General features: G+C 50.3%; 1 protein-coding gene across 13 annotated transcripts in view; it reads right to left on the reverse strand.

Moving 5' to 3' along the window:
* CACNA1D (calcium voltage-gated channel subunit alpha1 D) overlaps nt 1-23,729 on the reverse strand; it is a 286,013-nt gene that overhangs the window by 72,785 nt on the left and 189,499 nt on the right. For 12 of the 13 annotated variants that reach the window (XM_084902879.1, XM_084902877.1, XM_084902874.1 and 9 more), the window contains exons 10-18: nt 16,596-16,683; nt 15,236-15,262; nt 10,363-10,523; nt 9,188-9,413; nt 8,883-9,090; nt 4,096-4,216; nt 2,024-2,138; nt 1,453-1,522; nt 630-696 (exon numbers count right to left, since the gene is read on the reverse strand). In XM_084902879.1, coding sequence (XP_084759005.1) covers nt 630-696; nt 1,453-1,522; nt 2,024-2,138; nt 4,096-4,216; nt 8,883-9,090; nt 9,188-9,413; nt 10,363-10,523; nt 15,236-15,262; nt 16,596-16,683 — 1,083 coding nt within the window. Of the gene's footprint in view, nt 1-629; nt 697-1,452; nt 1,523-2,023; nt 2,139-4,095; nt 4,217-8,882; nt 9,091-9,187; nt 9,414-10,362; nt 10,524-15,235; nt 15,263-16,290; nt 16,351-16,595; nt 16,684-23,729 lie in introns of all 13 variants that reach the window. The other variant, XM_084902870.1, reaches the window with a different exon arrangement.

Here is a 23,729-nt window from a genome sequence, read left to right on the forward strand (position 1 = left end):
AATGTCACATGGACATTTAGCTTAAACTTTAACAACATCGATCAGCTTACAAGAATCAAAACCCTGTAGAATATGGGCTGTGTGTGTGTCCGGGTGAGGCAGGGACTGAGCAGCTTGCCTGCACGGGAGTGCGTGTAGTTGTGGGGGTGAGGTGCCCAGCAGTTGGAAGATCTGAGCGCAGGTAAGAGGTGGCAACAATGTGATTCTCACGGCCACCCCCCAGCTGTGTTCCCAGTGACCTTCTTGCTCAGCTTCAGCCCAAAACACTGTGTGGGCCTTCAAGTCATACATGATCACATGATCAGTCCCCCATGCTTCTCTACCGCCACAGTCCCTCCTACATCAGCCAATACGGGCAGCGGTCAAATGTGAAAGTGTCAGACGAGTCATGATAATTGGTTGTTCCTAAAGAGATCTTCCAGCAAAGGCTGGGGTTATCCTGACCCACCTATGCTTTCTCTCCCACCACCTGGAATGTGGGTTATGTGAGCTGCCTGTGACCCAGAGGAAAAGCAGGGGAGTGGGCTCATGGCCTCGGCGACCTCAGCAGCCCAGTGTGCACCCAGCCGGGCTCGCAGCCGCAGATGCAGCCGCAGATCACAGAGCGGCAGCAAAGGCCGCCACCGTACCTGGCACGTCACAGGGTGGGTAGGGGTCCTTGTCTTCATCCTCTTCTTGGTACTGGTCAATTGTGACCTAGGATGACAGAGAGATCTTGGGAGGAGGGGAGATTCTGATTTGAATGCTCTGGGGGCCAAGGAGGGCCTCACCCCTGCCACTCAGCACGGGGCAGAGGAGTCCCTCAGAGGGTGACGGTTGAGCGTGTAAGGGCAGCAGATGCCCAGGCAGACCCTGCTGGAGACTGAGGTCTGAGGGCAGACGATGTGACGCCCCTCCCAGCTGTGGTCACAGCGCCCAGCAGCCTCACATACTGACAGTGAGCGCCATGCCGCTGGGCAACTTGCTGGTCTCGTTCAGCCTCAATCCTCAGTCTCTGGCACATGGTAACTGCACAGAAAGTATTTACCGATTCAATGAACAAACAACCAAGTGAATGAAAAGCCCAGAGCTGTCCTCCGTGGGGTTTCACAGAATAGGCCAGAGCACACAGGCCCTCGCCCTGCAGTGTCCTCGGGCAGACATCCATGCACAGCCCTGGATTTCAATTTCCACCGAGAAGACTCTAACAGGCCAGGTCTGACCGCACAAGTTCAAAAAAGAAAAAAATAAGTGGTCAGACCAGTCCAATATGTAACACACTGGTTCTCTGGTAAAATCCTGGCTTATCACCAGTGAAGTCCCTATACTCACTCAGATCCCTGGAAGCCAGCGTGTACAAGAGTGTGCCATACTCACCCTAATACCGCACAGCACACTCTCACGGGTGGAAAGTGCACAATTATGGTGAGTCATTTTGAAACAGACAGGGGGGAAGCGTCTCAGGTCATGTACCTTGTTGTCACTGTTGGCTATCTGATTGACTTCCGGCTTGTGGTTCTTTTTATTTTCCAAGCTTTCTTTTCTGCAGAGGAGAGGACAGAACCCAAGACACCAAGTAATTATGCTGCTGCCCATAAACACTCATCGGGGCTCTGTATCAGCAGTGGCTCGGGGAAAAAGGCAGCATCTCACTGGAAACATCCCTGCCCGCCAGAACACAGCACAGCCCACACTCAGAGCTTCCTGCTCACTCAGGGCGCTGGATTCATTTCACGGGTCATCTTATTAGCATTCTCATCCAGAAGCGAATTGGCACTGAATGCATCGTTTATTTTACGGTGCCAAAATTAACCGCAGCGATTCGTTAGGCACAGGGACGTGTGACTCCCACCTCCAGCTCTGAGGGGATGTAACCCACGAGCCCAGGCTTTGCCCCAGATCCCAGCCTTTGGGGCCGGCCCCATGTGGCCATCCACGATCACCACCGACAGGCAACATGGAGCGGCCGTGGAGTCCGTGTGGCTCAGCCAGGCCTCACCCGCAGCTGGCTCCCTGGCAGCACCTTAAGTGAAAACACGGTTACCTGGCAATCTTTTTCCTTTCCTTTTCTTCAGCTTCCTCTTTCTGGGCAGTATTCAAACTTTCAGCATCAGCCAGATTGTCTACAGCGATGGCCAAGAAGACATTCAGTAGAATATCTAATTGGAACATTTTAAGGGCAGAACACCTTTCTGATGCATGGTCAACAATAGAAATGTCACCCACACACACACACACACACACACACACTCATACACACACCCGTGCACTGCAGGAGGCTGGTAACAGGGGACTGTCCCCTAGTGCCATGTTCACTTGTAAAGCCAGAGGACCAGAGCTGTGTGTTTTTGTCGTTGTCTTCCTTTATAAACTAGAAAACTGGAGAAGATAGTCTGGATAGAAGCAAAATTAAGATTCACTAAACGGCGTGAAAACCTACAAACGTCAACATTGCCTTTCCTGCGTGTGCATGCGTGTGCTTGCACGTGCACCTGTGTGCCTCTACACACCTAGGCATCTACAGCTATGAGACACATTGCATGAGACAATCTATAACATAAAAACATAGAGAATCTTTTTCATTTTGCAATTTTGCTTTCTGCATTTATTTTGTTTCATTTAGAATACACACACCCGTAACGCATACACATTTTGGGCATGTTTTCCAAAATAGATCTCTTTTAAGACAACGCATTATGCAGATGAGGATCCCATTGCACAAGGCAGTCTGAGCCTTTCTCATTGGAAATGGCCTCCAGAGTGTGCAGACACCTCATTCATTCGTTCCCTGCACATCCACTGACCACCACACGCCCGACTCACTGCCGGATGTGCTGGACTCTTCTTTTGAATGGGCCCACAATGGCTAAATCTTTGACTACTGTGGTTGAATTTTATTTTATTTTTTTAATAGTAAAAAGTTAGGTATTTGAACAAGTTAAAGGGTTTTTGGCTTTTACTACTATATCGTATATGTGGTTTCCATAAACGATTAAAAAAAATTCAGAACAAGGCTTCCAAATCAGAAGCTGCCTGTTTCTTATTTGCTAGCAGGTAAGTATGTTTTTGAGAAGCAGGAGATGAGAGGGCAGGAAGTGAAGGCAGCTCCCTTCCTTGACTCAGCGTCTCCGGCTGAGCACAGACGGGACCCTCTGCCGGCGGGAGCCAGGACCCGAGGCGGGAGCAGCACACACTGCTCACATGCCCGGTGCAGGCTGAGGTCTCAGGTGGGCGCCGAACATGCAAACATAACCTAACAGGGATCGATGATGAGACAGCTTCCAGGGGATTTCGTGCTTGACTAATCGAGTCGAGTCATTCAAGGGGGCAGGAACGTGAGTGAATTATATTAAGACTTCAAACCGCCTTCGAGATGCTAGGCTATTTTTTACACAGAGCCTCTGGAGCCGGAGGTGGCATTCATATGTTTGCACAACAGCTCTTCCACCCAGCCTTTATTGAGGGGCTCTGCAAGCCAAGTCTTGTGCGAGGCAGGGAGGACAGAGAGATAAAGCAGACACAAGCAAAGGTGATGTGGTCGTGAAGGTTCCAATCGAGGTAAAGAGAGACCCAAGTTTCCAGAAGCCTGGGGCTAGAGAGTAAGTACCTCGTGGCAGGGAGAAAGAAAAAGCAAGTTGGAGAAGTCACACAGCATGATACAGCAATGAGCGAATGGATATTTGACTTTCAAAGATGTACAGGTCAGCAAAGTGAAGTCAGGTTCAGGGGAGCTTAGCTCAGCCACGGAAGGTGGGTCCCCATCAGTTCTGAGGGGTCTTAAGAAGACATAGCTGTGCCCAGTCTCTCCATGCCACCTGGCTTTGCCCTGCGCTGCCCCATGGGACCTGCACAGGAATGTGCCACCTCGAGGGGCGACCGCTGCTGCAGCCCAGGCACTGTCTGGGGCTCCTTTCCCGGAGCTGCTCTCATCCTCCAAGGCCTTACTGGGACCCTCCCATCCTCTGCTGACCCAGCGACGGTGAGGAAGAGCAGACAGAGCAGGGGAAGAGCATTCACCTCCCCATCACAGCGGCCACCACGCCACCATGGGGAGCGTCAGAGGGAGACACCCAACAAGAGGAGGCAATTTCAACAACCTGGTCAGTTCAAGGATACAGTTCCCACAGATGAAGAGGATGATGAAGTAGATGCAGACGATCATCCCCGAAGAGGACGGGCCCCCGTACGCCATGATGCCGTCGTACATCACGGCATTCCAGTCTTCACCTGTCAGAATCTAAGAAGCCAAAACTTGGATCAGCCAGTGAACCCACAATTCCCAGGTGTCTCCGGAGCTCCGTGGCAGCTACCTAGGTCTGGTTTACGCTGCCTTTCACAGTCCGATCTTCCCTGAACAAATCCACCTGCTATCCCGCAGAGTTTACAAAACATGATTTTTAATTACGCCAATAGATGCGTTCATCATTGTAGTGAAAATAACACGACGTGTAAGACTTATGTACCCCAGCCCAGATAGCATACTATTGGGGTGTCTTTCTCTGGGGCCTTTACTTATGGATTTAAACTCATATGCACACGCAGAGGAAATGGGCAGTTGGGATCTTCTCTGATTTCTTAGACATAAAGGGTATCATATACTATATAAATTTTCTGCAAATTGCCTTCCCTCTCAACAGTATACTCTGGAGACACACTCCATTTCATTCTTTAAAATTTTATTTTTTAAATCCTCACCCAAGGATATGTTTTCATTGATGTTAGAGAGAGGGGAATGGGAAGAGAGAAAGAAATATTGATGTGAGAGAGAAACATTGATTGGTTGCCTCCCACACATGCCCCAACTGGGGACTGAACCCACAAACCTAAGTATGTGCCCTGAGCAGGAATCACACCCGAAATCTTTCTGGTGCACGGGATGGTGCTCCAATCAACTGAGCCACCAGCAAGGGCTCATTTCATTCTTTGTAACTGCTGCCTAGTATTCCACATCGCTAACCAAGTGTGGTAATGGAAGACTATAGCTATGAATTTTTATAAGCAGGGAAATCTCTAAGTATCTTATGTAAATTTACACACTACTACCTGAGTTTCAAATATAATCTTCTCTACTGATGACACTTGATCATTCAATCCATCATGAAACAGAACCAGATGAACAGTTATAGCAATTTAAAAATGCACTAACTTCAAAAAAAAGAAAAAAGAGACAGCAAGGAGAGAGAGAGAGAGAGAGAGAGAGAGAGAGAGAGAGAGAGAGAGAGAGAGAGAGAGAGAGAGAGAGAATATGAATCTATCTGGACCAGATACTTTAAAAATTAAAACCGTCGTAGTCACGACCAAACAGAAAAATGGGCAAATGGGATTTGATAAAGCAATTCACAGAAAGGAATGATAAGTGAGCCCTAGTCACATGAAAAGATATTCACGTTCACTCCTGATAATAGTGTTTTCATCTATCAGGGGCAGTTCCACACCCCATCCCTGGAGGGTGGATGAGCACACCCTCAAGGAGAATACTTGGGCAAGAGCATCCAAGCTGAAAATGCACACATACCCTCGAAACCAGCAGACTCTGGGTATCCTACAGATCTGCTCGCACACATGTGCCCCAGGGCGTATGTTCAAGGTCACCCACTGAGCCAAGACTGGAGACAACATAGTCTCCAGCAGGGGACTGCTCCATGAATTATGGCACACCCATACCCCAGAATTTACGCAGCAGGAAAAGGAGGTGGCAACCTTTTGTGGGCCAATCAGGGAGGTTCTTAAGGACACTTTAAGTGATAAAAAGCAGATGGAAAAAGGTGCAGAATGAGCTACCATCTGTGTGAATTCACCTGGAAGCAGGTGGGCAGGCTAACTGCCTTACATCTGAGCAAACAGATCTCAGAGAATACACAAGAAGCTATGTAATGGTGGTTGTCTCCTAGAAGGGGGCATGGTGGGTAGATGGGAGGGAGGGGTCTTGATTATTCCTTTATATTCTTTTGCAATGTTAGAATTTTATGGCGTATGCATGTATTCCAAAACAACCACCACACAGGTTTCTCTGAAAGAAATCAGAAAAGCCATTGACTCATCAGTGGCCCCAAATTAAGTATAATTCAAAATATTTTCAAAAATTAAGTATCATTCTGTCACAGCCTGTAGTAGTGACAGAAATCCCATTCACTTTCAATGGCCAAGTGGGAAAGAATCTTAGAGATCATTCCCTCTTCTCCTTCTCTCTCTCTCTCTCTCTCTCTCTCTCTCTCTCTCTCTCTCTCTCTCTCTCTGTCTGTCTCTGTCTCTGTCTCTCTCTCTCTCTCAGAAAAGGACAGTGACTTCCCAGGGTCACCGAGCTGAGCGCTGGGAGAGCTGCCCCTCCTGCCGGCCCTATGGCCTCTCCAGCCCGGCCCAGAATGCCCAGACAGGCGTGTGAACAGCCACGAGGGCAGATGGGATTGTTCCATTTGCCGGCCAGGCTCTGTCCCAGGAGCGGCTTCCGCTCACAGCACAGGAAGATGAAGAGGGGTTTAGAGCAACTAGGCTTCGAGCCAGGAGGGCTGGCGAGGCTGCAGCGGCCTCACACTGTCCCCTGCTCCTCAGCCTCGTTGCTTGCAGGGGCCCCAACCACACAGCCCGCCTCCGAGGCCATGTGTCCTCATTACATCACAGGAGGGAAGACAGAAAAGGGGCAGGAGGTGCCACAACTCTTCCATCACCCTGATTCCTCTGACTGCGCCACAACACTGGGGCTTTGGAAGTCACTTCTTTGCATAAATCTGTTATAGCCAGAATTACAAAACTTGCCCTCCATCAAAAATTAGCCTGGAACCAGAAAAGAGCCGATCTCACAGACACCCCAGGGCTTGTGGTCTTGCAAAAAAACACGACACTGAAAAAAGAGATAGAGGAAGATGTAAGGAGATGGAAGAACATACCATGTTCATGGATTGGTAGAATCAACATCATCAAAATGTCCATACTTCCTAAAGCAATCTATAGGTTCAATGCACTCCCCATTAAAATACCAACGACATATTTCACTGACCTAGAAAGAACTCTCCAAAAGTTCATTTGGAACAATAAAAGACCCCGAATAGCCACAGCGATTCTGAGAAAGAAGAGTAAAGTAGGAGGGATCTCAATACCAGACTTCAAACTATACTACAAAGCCACTGTTCTCAAAACAGCCTGGTACTGGCACAAGAACAGACAAATAGATCAATGGAATAGAATTGAGAACCCAGATATCAACCCAAATCACTATGCTCAATTAATATTTGACAAAGGAGGCACGAATATACAATGGAGTCAAGACAGTCTCTTCAATAAATGGTGTTGGGAAAATTGGAAAGACACATGCAAAAGAATGAAACTAGATCACCAACTTACACCATTCACAAGGATAAACTCAAAATGGATACAGGACTTAAACATCAGACGGGAAACCATAAAAATACTAGAAGCATCCACAGGTAGCAAAATCTCAGACGTATGCCAAAATAACTTCTTCACTGATACTGCCCCTAGGGCAATGGAAGCTAAAGAGAAAATAAACAAATGGGACTACTTCAAAATAAAAAGCTTTTTTACAGCAAAAGAAACCATCAATAAAACAACAAGAAAGCCCACGGTGTGGGAGATCATATTTGCAAATATTACCACTGATAAAGGTTTAATCTCCAACATTTACAGACAGCTTATACAACTAAATAAAAGGAAGATGAATGATCCAATTAAAAAATGGGCAATGGACCTAAACAGAATATTTTCAAAAGAAGACAGAAGGAAGGCCAAAAGGCACATGAAAACATGCTCAAAGTCACTAATTATCCGAGAGGTGCAAATCAAAACAACAATGCGGTACCATCTCACACCTGTCAGAATGGCCAACATCAACAAATCAACAAACGACAAGTGTTGGCGAGGTTGCGGAGAAAAAGGAACCCTCGTGCACTGCTGGTGGGAATGCAGACTGGTGCAACCACTGTGGAGAACAGTGTGGAGTTTCCTCAAAAAACTGAAAATGGAACTCCCATTTGACCCAGTAATCCCACTTCTAGGAATATATCCCAAGAAACTAGAAACACCAATCAGAAAGGATATATGCACCCCTATGTTCATAGCAGCACAATCTACAATAGCCAGAATTTGGAAACAGCCTAGGTGCCCGTCAGCAGATGATTGGATCCAAAAACTATGGTACATCTACACAATGGAATACTATGCTGCCATAAAGAAGAAGGAATTCTCATCATTTGCAGCAACCTGGATGGAATTGGAGAGCATCATGCTGAGTGAAATAAGCCAATCAACGAAAGAGAAACACCACATGACCTCACACATCGGTGGATGATAAAGATCTTTATAAACTGATGAACCAAGAGACAGATATAGAGAAAGTAAAGCAACAGGCAGACTGTCAAATTACAGTGGGGAGGGTAGGGATATCAGGGGGAGATAATAGATCAACCGAAGGACTTGTATAAATGCATATAAGTACAACCAATGGACATAAAACTATGGGGAGGGAGGGGATGTGTGGGAAGGAGGGAGGGGGGCAATAAAAAAAAAATCAAGAAAATATGTAAAAAATAAATAAATAAATAAATAAATAAATAAATAATAAAAAAAAGAAATAAAAAAAGAAGATGTCTACGTCAAAAAAAAAAAAGAAAAGAAAAAATAAAATCATCAGCCTTGCTTATCAAAAAAAAAAAAAAAAAAAAAAAAAAAAAAAAAAAAAAACATTAAATCACATCCCACAGAGAGCAGGATCGAGATGCACCAGAGATTGCTTAAGTGGAACAAAATGTATCGGAGCATCCATCCCTGGGGTGGAGGCTGCTAATGAAAGCAGAACCGTTGTATCTTCCTGAGACCACAGACAGGAGGCACCTCGTAACAGGCCTCACTGGGAGGGGTGGCGGGGGGCGGTGGGGGGTGGGGGGCCTCACCTGGAACACCGTGAGAAGCGCCTGAGGGAAGTTGTCGAAGGTGCTCCTCTTGGTCTGAGACTCGTCGAAATTGAACTTGCCTCCAAACAGCTGCATCCCGAGCAACGAGAAGATGATGATGAAGAGGAAGAGCAGGAGCAGCAGCGAGGCGATGGACTTCATGGAGTTTAACAAGGACGCCACCAGGTTGCTCAGGGACGTCCAGTGCCTGCAAGCCAAGGTGAGGGCGTGAGCCCGGCACGCGGGGCAGGACATCACCGGCCTAGCATGCGGGAACACCCACGGTGGGATGCCGCCGCCATCACCTGGTCACTTTGAAAATCCGTAGGAGGCGCACACAGCGGAACACGGAGATGCCCAGGGGGGACATGATCTCCAGCTCCACCAGGATGGTCTCCGTGATGCCCCCGCACACCACGAAGCAATCGAAGCGGTTGAAGAGGGAGACGAAGTACGCCTGGAGGCCCAGGCTGTACATCTTCACCAGCATCTCGCAGGTGAACAGCGCCAGGAGGACCTTGTTGGCGATATCTGGAAAGACAGAGGCGCGGGGGTCCTGGGGGTCTCCTTGTGGGGTGCCTCCGACTCCTCTGACTCCTCTGCCCACCCCCACCCCCCAAGCCAGGTCCCTGCTGTTACTGCCCCCATCCCTACTACTGCCTCCACCGCAGAGATGTGGCACTAACATGACGGTCTGCGTGTCCTCCAAGTTCTAGTCCTGCTGCCGCCACTACCTAGACGTGAGACTCCGGAGAGGGTCCCTGGTCTCAGGGCCTCAGTCTCACGGACTGTGCAATGGGGAGGAGCAGCTCTCCGCGCAGCCTCTGATGCGTCCCGGCCCTCGGAGCCCATGATTCTCCCTTCAGTCCGGCATATTGTATCCCCTGCTCCTATCGGTCACTAAAGCTCTTGGTCTTGCTTACAGCCCCATGACAGAAGCAGCAGTTGCTTATCAAGGTCATTTCTAACAGCAGAAAATACCTCCCTCCCTGCAGGCTGGAGAGTTGGATGGAAACAGATTTAACTTGATGTAAGACAGGCCTTCTCAACGGCTCAAAACTGCCACTCTCAGAATGGACCGTCTCTGGGGACGACCTCCCACATCACATGGCTGGGCCGTTTGGGGCGGGGGAACCATCACCACCTGCCCAGAATACCAGAAGGAAAAATACAGCTCCCCTTTAGTGAGGGTGAGGGTGAGGGTGGTGGAGGCAGGGGCGTGGCGGGGAGGGAGGGACTCGCTCCCCCACTGTCAGATTCCTCCATCCGAGGTCGTAACAGGGTGAAGACAATGACATGCCTGGCGCTCATCACCTGCACCTCCACGCTCGGTGCACCCTCAGTTTGGACGGTTCTGCCTTCTTCCCATTAGGGTGCATGGAAATGCTCCCGCACCTGTCCCACACAGAGCAGGCAGGACTAACGTGCAGCCGCGGGACTCCCTCACTCAGAACAAAGAGAGAAGAACTCCTGCGTGTACCTTGGACCTGCGTCAGCCAGTCAGGCTGGTTGTAGTGCTCGGAGGAAATGGTTAGGGTGTTGAGAAACACCAGGAGAATAACCAGCCAGTAAAACGTGACAGACTTCACGGCGGCCCTACATCTTCTGCGACTGAACCGGTTCCAGCGACGCCAGCGGCGGCTGCAAGAGAAGCAGGCGTTACTCCGCGGATGACAGAGCTGGCACCTGCGTGTCCCATCAGCATCCCTGGGGAAGCATCCGTCTCCCACCCTGGGGGTCCAGATTGGGGTGGGGGTGCAGGAAGGAAAGACAGAACAAATGGCGTAGAAAGGAACAGACCTCACAATACAAATTATGTTGATCTTCAGATACAACTTCTTTAAAATATTATATCTTGAGTTGATCATGCTATCCGTTTCCTTCCTATGGCTTTACAGAACTCCACAAGCCACCCTGCACAGCCCTCAAGCCAGTCAGGAAATCTAGATATTCATAGATTATGCAAAAGGGAGCTCGCACACACATGCAGTGCACATCCCCACCATATGGCGAGGGGTCTGTCGGTGCAGAGAGCCATTTAGCTTATCATTACATCTCTCGCAGCATCTCCATCATCATACAAAATGGATCAGGCAACGAAGTGCCCCAAAACCACAGCTTTCCTTTTAGAGAAACTTTCCATCCTTCCTAAACCCTGGGAGGTTTCTCTGGGGCCTGGCGGGGCCGTCAACGCTGAGGAGCACATGAGTCTTCAGACTGAGTCATCAGGTGCCCTTTCTAACAAGTGATGCTCAAAATACACCTTCTGGAGAAGAGCCAATATTGAATCATGTTTTCGTACAAATAGAATGAGCCGAGCCCAACAGACAAGTAGCATGTCCTTTACTGACTTTCAGTCCTGGTCTGTAATCAGGGGAGGAATTTTCTCCGTTATGCTGTCTCCCCACGGAAAACACTCCCTGCCTCAGGATGGCGTGGTGAAGTGGGCAGTGCCCAGGGGGCTGTGTCCGGGCTGCAGGCGGCTGACTCAGCTGTGCTCTTCGAAAAACACTGACGCCCGGGGGCCAGGCAGAGAGAGAGAGGGAGAGAGAGCTGTGCTAACGCTTCAGCAAGACTTGGAACAAACAAGGCGCGTTTTGTTATTGCTCTTGCTGTGTGGTTTCCGATGGCAAGAGCAGCTAGAAACATGAGGACCAGCTAAGAGAAATTCTGCAAGGGACAGACACTAAGGACTGTCCCTGGGGCGAGATGCTCGCTGGCAGGCAATTCTGTCCACACAAGCAAGGTGTGCACTAGTCTGAAAGGACCCGGCCTCGGTGGCCGGGGTGGGTCTGTGTTGCAGGGACAGGCCATCTGTGTCTCCCAAATCCAGGAACGTGGTCACCTCCCCGAAACCCTGCAGCACTCCCCATCTTGCTCCTCACTGGGTGCTGAGGGCCCAGGCTCTGGGCCGGGCACTGGGCAGATGGAGATGAGGAAGACACAGCTTCGTGGCCCCTGTCCTTGTAAAGTACGCAGAGTTACAGACTATAAATCCACACAAGAGCTATTCCCGGGTACCGGGTACAGGAGCAAAGAGAAGGGAGCTACAAATGGTCTTTTTTTAAAAAAAATTTTATCCCAAGATGTTTTTTCTACTGACTTTTACAGAGAGTGGAAGTGAGGGAGGAGGTGGGGGGAGGGAGGAAGGGAGAAACAGAGGGAGGGAGGGAAGGAGGGAGGGAGGGAGGGAGGGAGGGAGGGAGGGAGGGAAGGAAGGAGAGAGAGAGAGAGAGAGAGAGAGAGAGAGAGAGAGAGAGAGAGAGAGATTGGCTATCTCCTGCAGGCACCCAACCAAGTCTGGGAATCAAACCCAAGACCCTTCTGTCTGTGGGCCTACGCTCTACCCGCTGAACAACAGGCCAGGGCTGAAAATTTAAGACTCAGGACAGACTTCACTGAAAAACAGATTCCCCTCTCCATGGCCGAGTAGGAGCATACCAGGGGGCAGAGGGAAGGGCACTCCACTCAGAGGAAACTGCAGGACCAAAGGGACTCAGGTAAGAAGAAGCAGTGTGTGTGGTGTGTTTGAAAACTGAGAGCAGTGGGGAGCAAGAAGGATCAAAAGATGAGGTCTGATGCTGAGCCACAGGCCAAATCATGAAGGAATTTGTCTGCCCTCTGGCAACTGGGAGCAATGGGAAGGCTTTTAATATTATTTTTAAAGCAGTTTATTGAGACATAATTTAGGTTATAAAATTTACTCTTTGTAGGTATACTGTTTGTGACCACCACCGCAATTTAGACATAGACTGTTTCCATCACTCTGAGTTCCTTCATGGCCCTTGGGGTCAATTCCCTCTCATCACCACAGACCCTGACAACTACTGAGCTGTTTTTTATTCTTATTGTTCTGCTTTATCTAGCATGTCCTATAAATAGAAGTATGCAATACAGGGAGGAGCAAAAGTAGGTTTGCAATTGTGAGTACTCAAAACCCAGTTTCTTCTTATATTATTTATTATTACTTGTGCCCCGGTGCATGAATTCGTGCACGTTGAAAGGCAATTAGAAGATGGCCAGTGAAGTGGGACTGGGTGAAATGGGCCAGACACAACCTGGAGCCAACTTCCCGTGGTCCCTCCCCAGCTGACTGCACCTAGGGCGGCACCAGGTTCAAAGGGTGTCTGCGGAGTGAGCAGGGTCCCTCCAGCAGGTGGGGTCCCTCAGCCTGGCCTGCAAGGATCGGGCCAAAAATGGCTTTCTGACATCCCCCCCCCAGAGGTCCCGGATTGTGAGAGAATGGTGGTTCTGAGGTGATGCACCCTAGAATTGTGCTCACTCCTCTCTGGTTCTGGGGTGCATCATCTAAGAACCGTCACTGCCAAGTCACCGCAGCTTGCATTGAGCGTTTGCCCCAAGGCTCACTGCATGTCATAGCTACCGTTCGGACAGTCGGCCTGTTGCTTAGCCTTTTACATACTATATAGGTTGTATTATTTTCCATACAAACAACTGTAAACCTATTTTTACCACACCCTGCATATAGCTTTTTAGGGACTGGTTTCTTTCACTTGGCAAAAATACTCTTCAGGCCTGACCAGTTTGGCTCAGAGGATAGAGGGTCAGCCTGTGGACTGAAGGATCCCAGATTTGATTCTGGTCAAGGGCACATGACCAGGTTGCATGCTTGATCCCAGTGGGGGTCATGCAGGAGACAGCGGATCAATGATTCTTTCTCATCACTGATGTTTCTATCTCTCCCTCTCCCTTCTTCTCTGAAATCAATAAAAATATATTTAAAAAATACTTTTCAGATTAATTTCTGTTGTTTCTATCAGGTTTTTTTTCACTTATTGCTAAGCATTTTCCCATTATATGGATGAACTATAATTTGTCTACCCAGACAGCATTTGACAAACATTTGAGTTTTTGGCAATTATTAATAACACTGCCATAAACACATAAAAAGTTTTATGCAGACATATAGTTTCACTTCTCTTATATAAATACCTTTAAAGTGGGATTACTGGATCATAAGGTAAATATGTGTTTAACTTTATAAGAAACTACCAACTTGTTTTAAAAAATATCTGTGAATTCTCATTGATTGCCTCCTTGTCAGACCTTAATATTGTCATATTTTTAATAGATATATAGTGATGTCTCATTGTGATTTTAGTTTACTTTTTCCTAATGACCAATGGTCTTTTCATGTGCTTACTTGCTATCCATCTCTCTTCTTTGGTGACATGCCTCTTAAAATCTATTGACCATTTTTCAATTGGGTTGCTTCCTTATTATTGACACTATTCTTTATATATTATTCTTTATATAAATTGAGCATTAGCCTTTTATCAAATAGCTTTTCAAATATTTTTCCTCCAGTCTAGAGCTTATCTTTTTATTTTCTATTGAAGAACAGGAGTTTTAATTTTGAATTTACCATTTTTTTTCCTGTTATGGCCAGTGCTTTGGGTATTGTGTCCAAGAAAATATTTGCCTAACCCAGGGTCACAAAGATTTTTCTATGTTTTCTTCTAGAATGCCTGCAGCTTTAGGTTTTACATTTAGTTTTATGTTCATTAATTTTTATATATAGTGGTAAACTTTTATATATATAGTGGTAAATTTTTATAGATAGTGGTTAATTTTTATATATAGTGGTAAAATGTTTTAAATTAAAAAAGAACATTTATATGGAAGACTACACAAATCATAGGTGTACACTTCAATGAGTTTTTGCCAACTGAGCATGTCATAGCCCAAAAACCAGAACATGACTAACCCCTCAGAAAACTTTCTGAACCTCCTTCCATGAAAAACTTTTTTAGGGGGGTGGGAGTTAATTCTCACCCAAGGATATTTTTTCCAACGATTTTTAGAGAAAGTAAAGAGAGGGGTAGACACACACAGAGAGAGAAGCATCAATCAATGTGGGAGAGACACACTGACCGGTTGCTTCCCGCACATGCTGTGACGGGGGCTGGGGATTGAGCCTGCAACCAAGGTACATGCCCCTAACCGGGATCAAACCCACGACCCTTCAGTTCGTGGACTGATGCCCTAACCATTGAGAAAAACGACCAAGATTGAAAAACTTTTAAGCAGAAAAGTGACAAGAAGTATTTCTCTTGGAAAAATGACTCTAGGGGGGATATGAAGGGTTGATTTGTGGCAAGAAATATCGCATCTTGTTGGTTTGTGTTGGGGTGACATCTTCAGCACCTACTATGGTTACTACACTGATCTCCAAGACGGTGCTTAATGTTCACTGGGCAGACTGATCCTCGGTATGAATATTGCAGCCCAAAGAGAAAATGCAAGTCTAAAGCAACTCCATGCAAAATTCAGAAGTTAAAGGAAACAACCAACACACATGCTTAAGAAAAAAACGGAAAGAAGATACTGACCTGAGCTTGGATTTTGAGATGGCTTGACTGAAAGAAAGACAAAAAGAACATCATTCCTATCAGGAAGGCTTAAGCATATGCTCCCCCCACCATGTCAGCTGAGCTATCGGAAGAGCCATGCATAGCAGCCTGGCTCAGCACCCCGGTTCCTGCAGCGGGCTGGCTAGGGCATTTGCGGAGCAGTAGCTAGGTGCTGCGGGTCCAGGCATGCCAGGCTGAGCACCTGCCAAGCCCTGACAAGAGGAGACTCTTAGCCAGACGCCCTGAGCAGTCATGGCACAGGCAGTGACTCTAGGGGTCCTTCTCTCCCCGACCTGTGTTCCCCGCACTGAAGCCCAGAGGAACTCAAGCACTCATCTCAAGAGCAGCATGTGCTGCTGCCCTCACAAATGGAGCACTGGGCTAGGAGTCCTGGTACCCACTAACTGTGTGAGTCTGGGCAAGGGGCACACCTTTTTGAGCCTCCATGTTCTCATCTGTCAAGTGGGAAGGACAAACCCATTTCCCATCTAATTTCCAATGTGGTAGGGAGGGCAGAGCAAGGAGGCAAATTCACTTTGTAAATTATTGAGTATCCTGCCCCATAACACATAATTTTTCATGCAGCCCTGCCCAAGAGATCAAATTCTCTTAAAAACAACACCTGCACTTTGCAGAGATAAGATTAAAAAAAATACCAGATGGAAGCAAACAAAAGGGAGCTGCATGGGTCTCCCTTAACCCCCCCCCCCCCCAAAAAAAAGGCAGGCTGCACTCTGCACATTCACCCTGCTAATGCCCCCCCCCCCCCCCCCCTTGCAGTCCAAATCCTCTAGTAAAAAGCCAATGGGGATTAATGGGATGGCACCCTCCACTGGTAGGAGGAGGTGGTGCAGGGCTCCCAAGAAAAAGGGCTATAAGCATAGAGCAGGGTCTCGCCATCCAGCTGCTGTGCATAAGGTTGGGAGAACCCAGGAGCGAAGGAAACTTAAATATTCTCATCAGCCACTCTGCCATACAAGCTCTTCTCCAAGCACTGATGCCAGCACCAGCCCCGGAGGAGAATTGGGCTTTACCCCCACCGCTGGCACCCAGAGGGCCCAGCCTGGGCCGCGCCGCTTCTTTTCCACCAGCACCTAGCGGACACAGGGAACAGCGGTTACCTGGCACCCCTGCCGCAGGCGCCCGGCAGGAGCGCTGCCCTGCGGGAGGAGGCAGGGAGGGGCCCAGGGAAGGAGGATGACCAAAGGGCCCACCCGCCCCTCCTGCCCCTGAGACTATGGCCCCCAGGCTTCATGGAAATCTGGGGTGTCTTCCTCTTATTTACTTCCCTGAGACAATAATGGCGGAAGCCAAGAGGGTAAGCTGCCTCCATACTCACCAGAGAGTTCCCCAGCAGCCGAGGTTCTCGCCTTCGCCACTTACATTCTCCGTGTTCACAGATTCCGTCTCGCTGGTGGGCATGCTGGCTGTGTGTGGGGGGGGGGGGGGAGAAAACGCTTCAGAGGGCGCACTGGAGGCGCTGCACGCCCTGGAGGGGCTGGCGTGAGACCCGCCACCAACAGGCCCTCTGGAGACTTAGGAGGAGGCAATGGACCAGCATGAGTGTTGAGAAGCCAGCACCTCCACGCAGGGGAGCCTCGGCTGCCGAATCCTGCCCAGCAAGCCCAGGGCCCCCTCAGGAAGAAAGTCTGTCCATCCAGAGTCCAGGGGTCTTCAAACTACGGCCTGCGGGCCACATGTGGCCCGCAGAGGAGTCTGATCCGGCCCGCCAGGTTTTTTGGGCAGTGAGCGCAGCCGAGGTGTTACAGTAGGAATTAGTAGTTCATATAGTCCGGCCCTCCAGCTCTCTGAGGGACCGAGATCTGGCCCCCACTTTAAAAAGTTTGAGGACCCCTGATCCAGACATTTCCCGAGAAAAGCAGCCTATGGACCGAACAGGCCCCTGCCCTGCGCTCGGTACCAGCTTATTCTCCTGGTTTCCAGGTTTGCACTGAGGCCACCAAGACATCTCAGGACTCCTTGCCTGGCCCGGCAGGTGGACTCTAGAAAACCTGTGAATACACCAATACTTCAGGAATACATTCTTATTTTAAATATATCGGAGAGGAGGAGCTGTGGGGGGAGGAGTACATGAGGTACCAGGCACAACGTCTTTTGAGAAGTTGGAAACCCTACTCAGTGTAGTGACCTTCTCTGATACCTAAGACGTGCCGAGCTTGTGAGCCAATGTGTAGAGGTCTCACCACCAAAGTGGGACGAGAGCATCAGGGAGGTCTCCTTCCACCCCGTGACCAGGGCAGAGCTGACTGTGGTCCCAGCGCCGCCAGTGTCCCTGGGCTTGCTTCATGCCGCCACATCAGGGTCCTGAGCAGAGCGGAGGAAATGTGGAAATGCACCCACTGGTGTTGGGGGGCTCAGGGACCCACTGGAGCCACCATCTGGCACGTGGCTGTTTGTTGGCATCCACTTGGTTCAGCCCCATAAACATGAGCACGTGCTGGAGACCCGGTGGGGAAGGGGGTGCGGGCACCCAGAGGGCACAGCACTGCGCTGCCCTGGAGGGCCAGTGGGAGAGGCAAGCCCAATGGATTCAGTTAACTGTGAAATACAGAAATATAGACACACACACCCCTCCACACACACACACACACACACACACACACACACACACACCGCTCAGGGGGCTGGACAAGGAATCTGAAACGTGTAGTGAGGAATGACTAACTCTGCTCTGGGGTCAGGAGAGGTCATGGAGACTGAACATGGGAGGATCACCCAAACACATGCACTGCTTTCCCCTGATGCATCATTTTGAACTGGAGCAACTGTCTTTATCAACCTGATGGGTCAACAGGAAAGTCTTCCCTCCGTGGCCTCTGCCCATAGGCTCCTCTTAGCAAGGATGCCTCGGTTTCCTCCACAAAAACGGGGGAGCTAAGGGGGTCAGGAGGGGTGCCTGAGCACGTGGTGGAGGTTCTATGGGCAGCCCAGGGGGCAGAGAGCGAAGGTTGGGTCAGCGTCTCTGTCTGTATAGCTATGCAGCTGCTGATCCTGCTCGGGCAACAGACATGGTGTGAATGACAAGGATGGGTGAAGGGACCTGACTCAAAGGGACCTGACTCAAAGGGCCCAGAGGTCCGAGAAACATCTGCTCTGAGGGCGACAAAGAAGATCCCGCTCCTCTTGTGAGCACCCAGGAAACGGAGCCTGCTGGGCGGGAGTCCCGAGAGCCACGTCCAGCAACACGTAGGCAAAGGTTTCAAAGGAAAGGCAACATGAGCAGAATTCTAGACCCACAGCACACCGCCGGTATTCTCATGGAATACGTAACCTTTTCTTTCTTAGTTAAGTCGAAAGAAAGCAACTTCAAACTTTGATTCAAATTCTCACAACCCCATGCAAAAATAAAGACAAACCAAACCAAAACAGAAAACAAAACAAACAAACAAACAAAAAAAAACCCCACCAACAATCCAATCATGAAAAAAACCTTTAACAGGAAGTTCCAGAGAGAGAGGGAGAGAATCTGAGATGCTCCTACAATTTGTCCCAGGACTGCCCCATGCCTTGGCTCCCGCCAGAGACTAAAAATTCATAAAACTCAACCAAGTTCATTGTTATGGGTTCTTCCCATGGGGCCAGCCTTCTTTTCAAGAACAAGACAAAGAGCATCACAGAGGGAGCTCCTTATAAACAAGACCCTGAACCACCTCTGCGGCAGCTCTTCCTGGAGGCCTGAGGCCAGAAGGCGGGAGCACTCCGCCTCGCGGTGGGGCCTGTAGGGTCCTCGGGCCCAGTTGGGTCCTGACTCCCAGCGTTAGCGTCCCGGTCGTGCCAACTCCACACGATCAGGCTCACTTCCGTCTCTCACCATAGACTACTTCAAGGTTCTAGTACTACGCATATCATAGCTTTAGTTATTATTTCAAGAAGAGCAAACGTCTCCTGAACAGGCTGAGTCTGGTGGCTTGTTATTCTCTGGGGCCATGTTCCAAGATGCGAGCAACACAGTTGCTGCGTTTCATTTCTAAAGCTTCATTGTCAAACAGTACGGCTGAAGCACGTGACAGCGCATCCTGCCTGTTGGGGAGGGGGCGTGCTTTTGCATTTCTGGCTGGGTGCCAGCTAGGAGTGGCTGAAGGGCACTAGTTGCTCTCTTGACTAAGCGGGGGAAAGAGGAGAAATAAAGCCAAACTCCTCCAGCAGCAGCAATAAAGAGACATTACCCAGCTCCAGGGCTTCTCTGGAGAGAAGTCCTCCTGCTCCCCAGGCTGCCTCCATCCTTCATGCAGAGGCTCTTGGGTCGGCCAGATCTAACCTTAACTTCACGTTTGTGACCTGAGTTCTCCCAGGCTCCACGTTCCCGTCTGCAAAATGAGGGGAACCTACATCTCAGGGCTGGAGTGGGTCACCTCATGGCGGTTACCCCAGATGGGTCCTCAGTGCCAGGCAATCACGAATGGCAGCTCTGTCATCTTGGCAAAGCTCTCGTGGGGCTCTATGGGCACAAAGCAACACTCCCCGTGTGGCCCAAATCCCAAACTCGGCGTCGCTCCCCGGCCACTTCCATCCCCGCACGGAGGCCTCTGGTGTGAAGTCTCCCACCCTTACCTCCCAGCCACTCTTGGTGTGTCCTTCTCCTGCCCTGGGCTGGCCAATTTCTCTCTAACTTAGCCTGTTGTGGGGACAGCAACTTTCCCGTTGTAAGTATTTGACACCTACACAGCCATAATAAATGAACCTATTCCAGAAGGATGGCGCCAGGGCTGAGGAGGAGGGTGGAGGGAGAGAGGGAGGGGACAGTGACTATGCTAGAATGGGGTGACCTCATTTGGTCCTGGGAATGGACCTTGATCCAGTTCCTGATTCTGAGCAGAGGATCCAGGCCCTGGCTGGGCCCTGGCAGCCTTTCTGTCCGCTCTGGCCTCCCTGTCCCTGCCTCAGGACACAGTTCCTCCTCTGGAACACAGAACACATCCGGCCCGGTGGGCATCAGCGGGAGCCTGTACGCACATGAAAGCATTTCACCCTTCACTTGCACTCGACATTCATTTTTTTCAATGTTAACACATTGATACGGGTTTCTCTTCACTTAGCCCCAGTACGACCTCCTCCATGTTTTAAAAGAGGACAGGGGCTTCTGAGATTACATGAACCAACTGTGATTTCACAGATGAGAGATTCGACCAGCAGCCTCGGGCACACAGCTCAGACATGAGAAAGCTCCCACTTCCCCTCAGCACCCTTCCCACGTGCCACCTGCCCTGCGGCTCTGGCACACACTTGATCATACTGGGGTACCCTGTGATGCTAGTATAGGTTGGTATATATGGAGGTTTATACTTAAAAATCCACAAACTGAAAACTTCCAAAAGCCAAGCAAGCCCCTTCTCCATCAGCACTGGTTCACTGTCCTAATGACCTCGATTAACCCCGAGAAACACGACATAGAGCCTGACCACTCACCGAAGATCAGCCCAGAACGGCTGATACAGTACAAAATTCAAGCTGATGAGGTGATCATTTCGTTTTTTAAAATACATTTCATTGATTTTTTTACATAAAGGAAAGGAGAGGGGTTGAGAGTTAGAAACATCAATGTGAGAGAAACATCGATCAGCTGTCTCCTGCACACTCCCTAATGGGGATGTGCCCACAACCAAGGTATATGCCCTTGATTGGAATTGAACCCGGGACCCCTTAGTCCACAGGCTGACACTCTATCCACTGAACCAAATCGGCCAGGGCAAGGTGATCATTTGGATTTTATAAAAATTAAAACAGAAAGAATTGTAGAAACCCAAGTAAGTAAAGCCACAGGCAAATGACTGGAACACATGCCTGTCTCCCTAGCCACTGCCCTGTGTCCCCTTCAGCAGGGACCCGGTGTTGATGGCTGACAAGTGCCCAGGCCCAACAGAGAGACCCTGGAGCCCACCACGTCACCTGCCTGCACCGGACCTTCCTGCAGCAGCTAGCAGGGGCCGTCTGCGGGCAGCGACGCTGTCAGTCCTTCTTCCTCACGCCCTACAGGGAATTTTCAGAGCTTTGTCGAGGAAGTTTTTATGTTTTTAAATATAAACTTAAAAACTATTTTCCATGAATCTGGGTGAAACGGGGCATTGTGACAAGCCTGACGCCTTTAACGGGATGCCGGCTTGCACTGCACATGGTCTATTCCAGGCACTGGGGTCTCTGGAGAGGGTCCCAGGATGGAGGCGAGACTCCGAGTGTGGGTGCACTGTGGAGGGGCCCCTCGTGCTGCTTCGATGAGGACAAGAGGTGGGGAAGCAGCCCAGAGCACCCGGACTGTAGACGAGAGATGCCAGCCTGGGCCACATTGTCTCTAAGATCGTATCACTCGGCCCAGATGCCATCCTAGGTAACGCCACGCAAAACCAACCAGGAAATGCACGTGCTCTGGCCAGTGCGACAACAAACATTTCACCAGTGAAAAGGTTGTTTATTCCTCTCGCTGCTCTCACTCTGAAGGACAACATACCTCTCTACAGAATCGACCTGGCTTGTGAGTTCAGAGGGAAATTAAAAACACACATGTGCGGGCACACACACACAGGGGATGAGTCTGTGCATGGGTCCAAGCGGGCAGCCCCCAAACTATGTTCACCATTGACAGGCACAGCAAAATCTCAGACCAACCTCCTTCGGTGATGGTGGCTAACTCGGTCTTCGTCACTGGCGATGAGGGGACAAGACCCTTCCCCTCCTGGCCTGGGTGATCTAATGCAGGCAATATCATCTCAGAGACCCACTGACCTCTGACCCGCTGGGACTGTGTGAAAAGGAAACGCCCACAGGCTGTCTGGCTTGGCACCCACACCAAGGGGGTTTTCCCTGGTGTTCCCCGAGCTGGGCAAGGGGAGCAGGGAATGAGGACTGGGAAGCCCCTCCCCGCCCCTCAGGAGGGTCACCAGAGGGCACCTCCAGGGGACACCCTGGGGCCTGGAGAAGCACAGGGAAGAGCAGTCCCCGAGAGACCCCAAGCCAGCCAGACAGCCCACAGGTGTCCTGGCCTCCAGCAGCCTCACTCCTGTCTGCCTCCATACAGCAGGCTTTCGTGTGGGCTTGAGGTTTGTCAGCATCTCCCTCCATGCCCAGCAGCCTAAAAGCTTCTCGCTCCTCTCAAAGGAAGGCTAAGGGTTGGTGAGGTCAGACAACCAAGCAGCGGCGGGCATGGCTGCCTTCCGCGAAGAGGGGGCATCCAAAGCCAAGTCCTTGTGTTTTTATCTTGTTTCCATGACAAGCACAAGCAGCGCCATGACAAACCGTGAGGACATTGCCTGTGCTTGCTGGTGGTGACATGCTTAGCCATTCCAGGGTGACAGATTCTTGTCGCTGTAATGAAGCCAGACTCTTCTTGGAGAATGTGGGTCAAGGCCAGACCAAGGTTCCCGTGTCTGAAGCAAGAATTACCCCCTGACAATGACTATTTCTATATGGCCGGTGACATGGGAGCACAGCCTCCACACAACAGCCTCTGCCCATGCGTCACGGGCAGTGTCAGCGCCTCCCTTGGGGACCCTGACTGTCTCCGTCAAGAGGAGACCTCCTCCCCTGCTCAACACACAGACAGCTTCCTGGAAACAGGATGCTGCCTCCGCTCCCTGCAGACCGCTCAGAAAGCTAACAGAGAAGCCTCAAGCCCTGGCTGAGGAGGGGGGGTGCCTAGAAGCCCAAAGCGGGGTCCCTTCTGGGGACAGAAACCACACATCTTCTCGAGGCCACCTCCGCAGAGCTGCAGCCCAAGGCTGTCTCTGCCGGCATTTCCTTGCATCCCTGACAGTGCTTCCTGCTCAGCTGGAGCCCGTTTTCCCTGTGGAGGCCCCAGGAGCTGCAGGCAGCCCAGCCTCTTCCTGGACAACACGGAAGCCGAACGAGTCTGCCCCTCAACCCCCAACTCCCTGCCCCCTCACTGTCAGGCAAGGTCTTACTCCTCGTCCTCCTCCTCCTGGGGCCACAGGAGGCTCTCGGAAGAGCGAGGGGCTTTCATCTGACAGCCTCTGCCCCTTTCCCCCTGGCAGGCCTTCTGACGAGAGCGGGGTCCTCCTACATCCTCCGGGCAGACCGCCTTGGCTGCTTCAAGCCCCATTCCCGGCCTCTGGGTTCAGCGTTCCCACGGTCACTCCCAAGAAAACAGGGCCGCCCGCCGCTCTGCTCTCTCAGCAGCTGGCTCTGTGTGCCCGCAGTCTAACGCCTCTCACAACGGAGTCTTCCTTGCTGCAGAGTGGCCTGGCTAGGGCCGATGGGGTGGCAGCAGGCAGGGGACTGGGTGGGACCACAGCGGTGCCTTGGCAGGCAGGCAGGGTGCCCATTCCCGTAACTGCCCTGCGCAGGGATGGCCCTGATGCTCACCCCAGGGCTCCCACTGAGGGGCGATGTTTAGCATCATTTTGGACTTCCCTGGAGACTTCACTACTTCCCACCCGAGCCCTTTCCTCATTCCTCCTCGCAAAGGCAAGGACCCAAAAATCTTTGCCTCCTAGAAGTGTGT

This window comes from Pipistrellus hanaki, assembly GCF_964339955.1.
Source record: "Pipistrellus hanaki genome assembly, chromosome: 13".
NCBI lineage: Eukaryota > Metazoa > Chordata > Mammalia > Chiroptera > Vespertilionidae > Pipistrellus > Pipistrellus hanaki.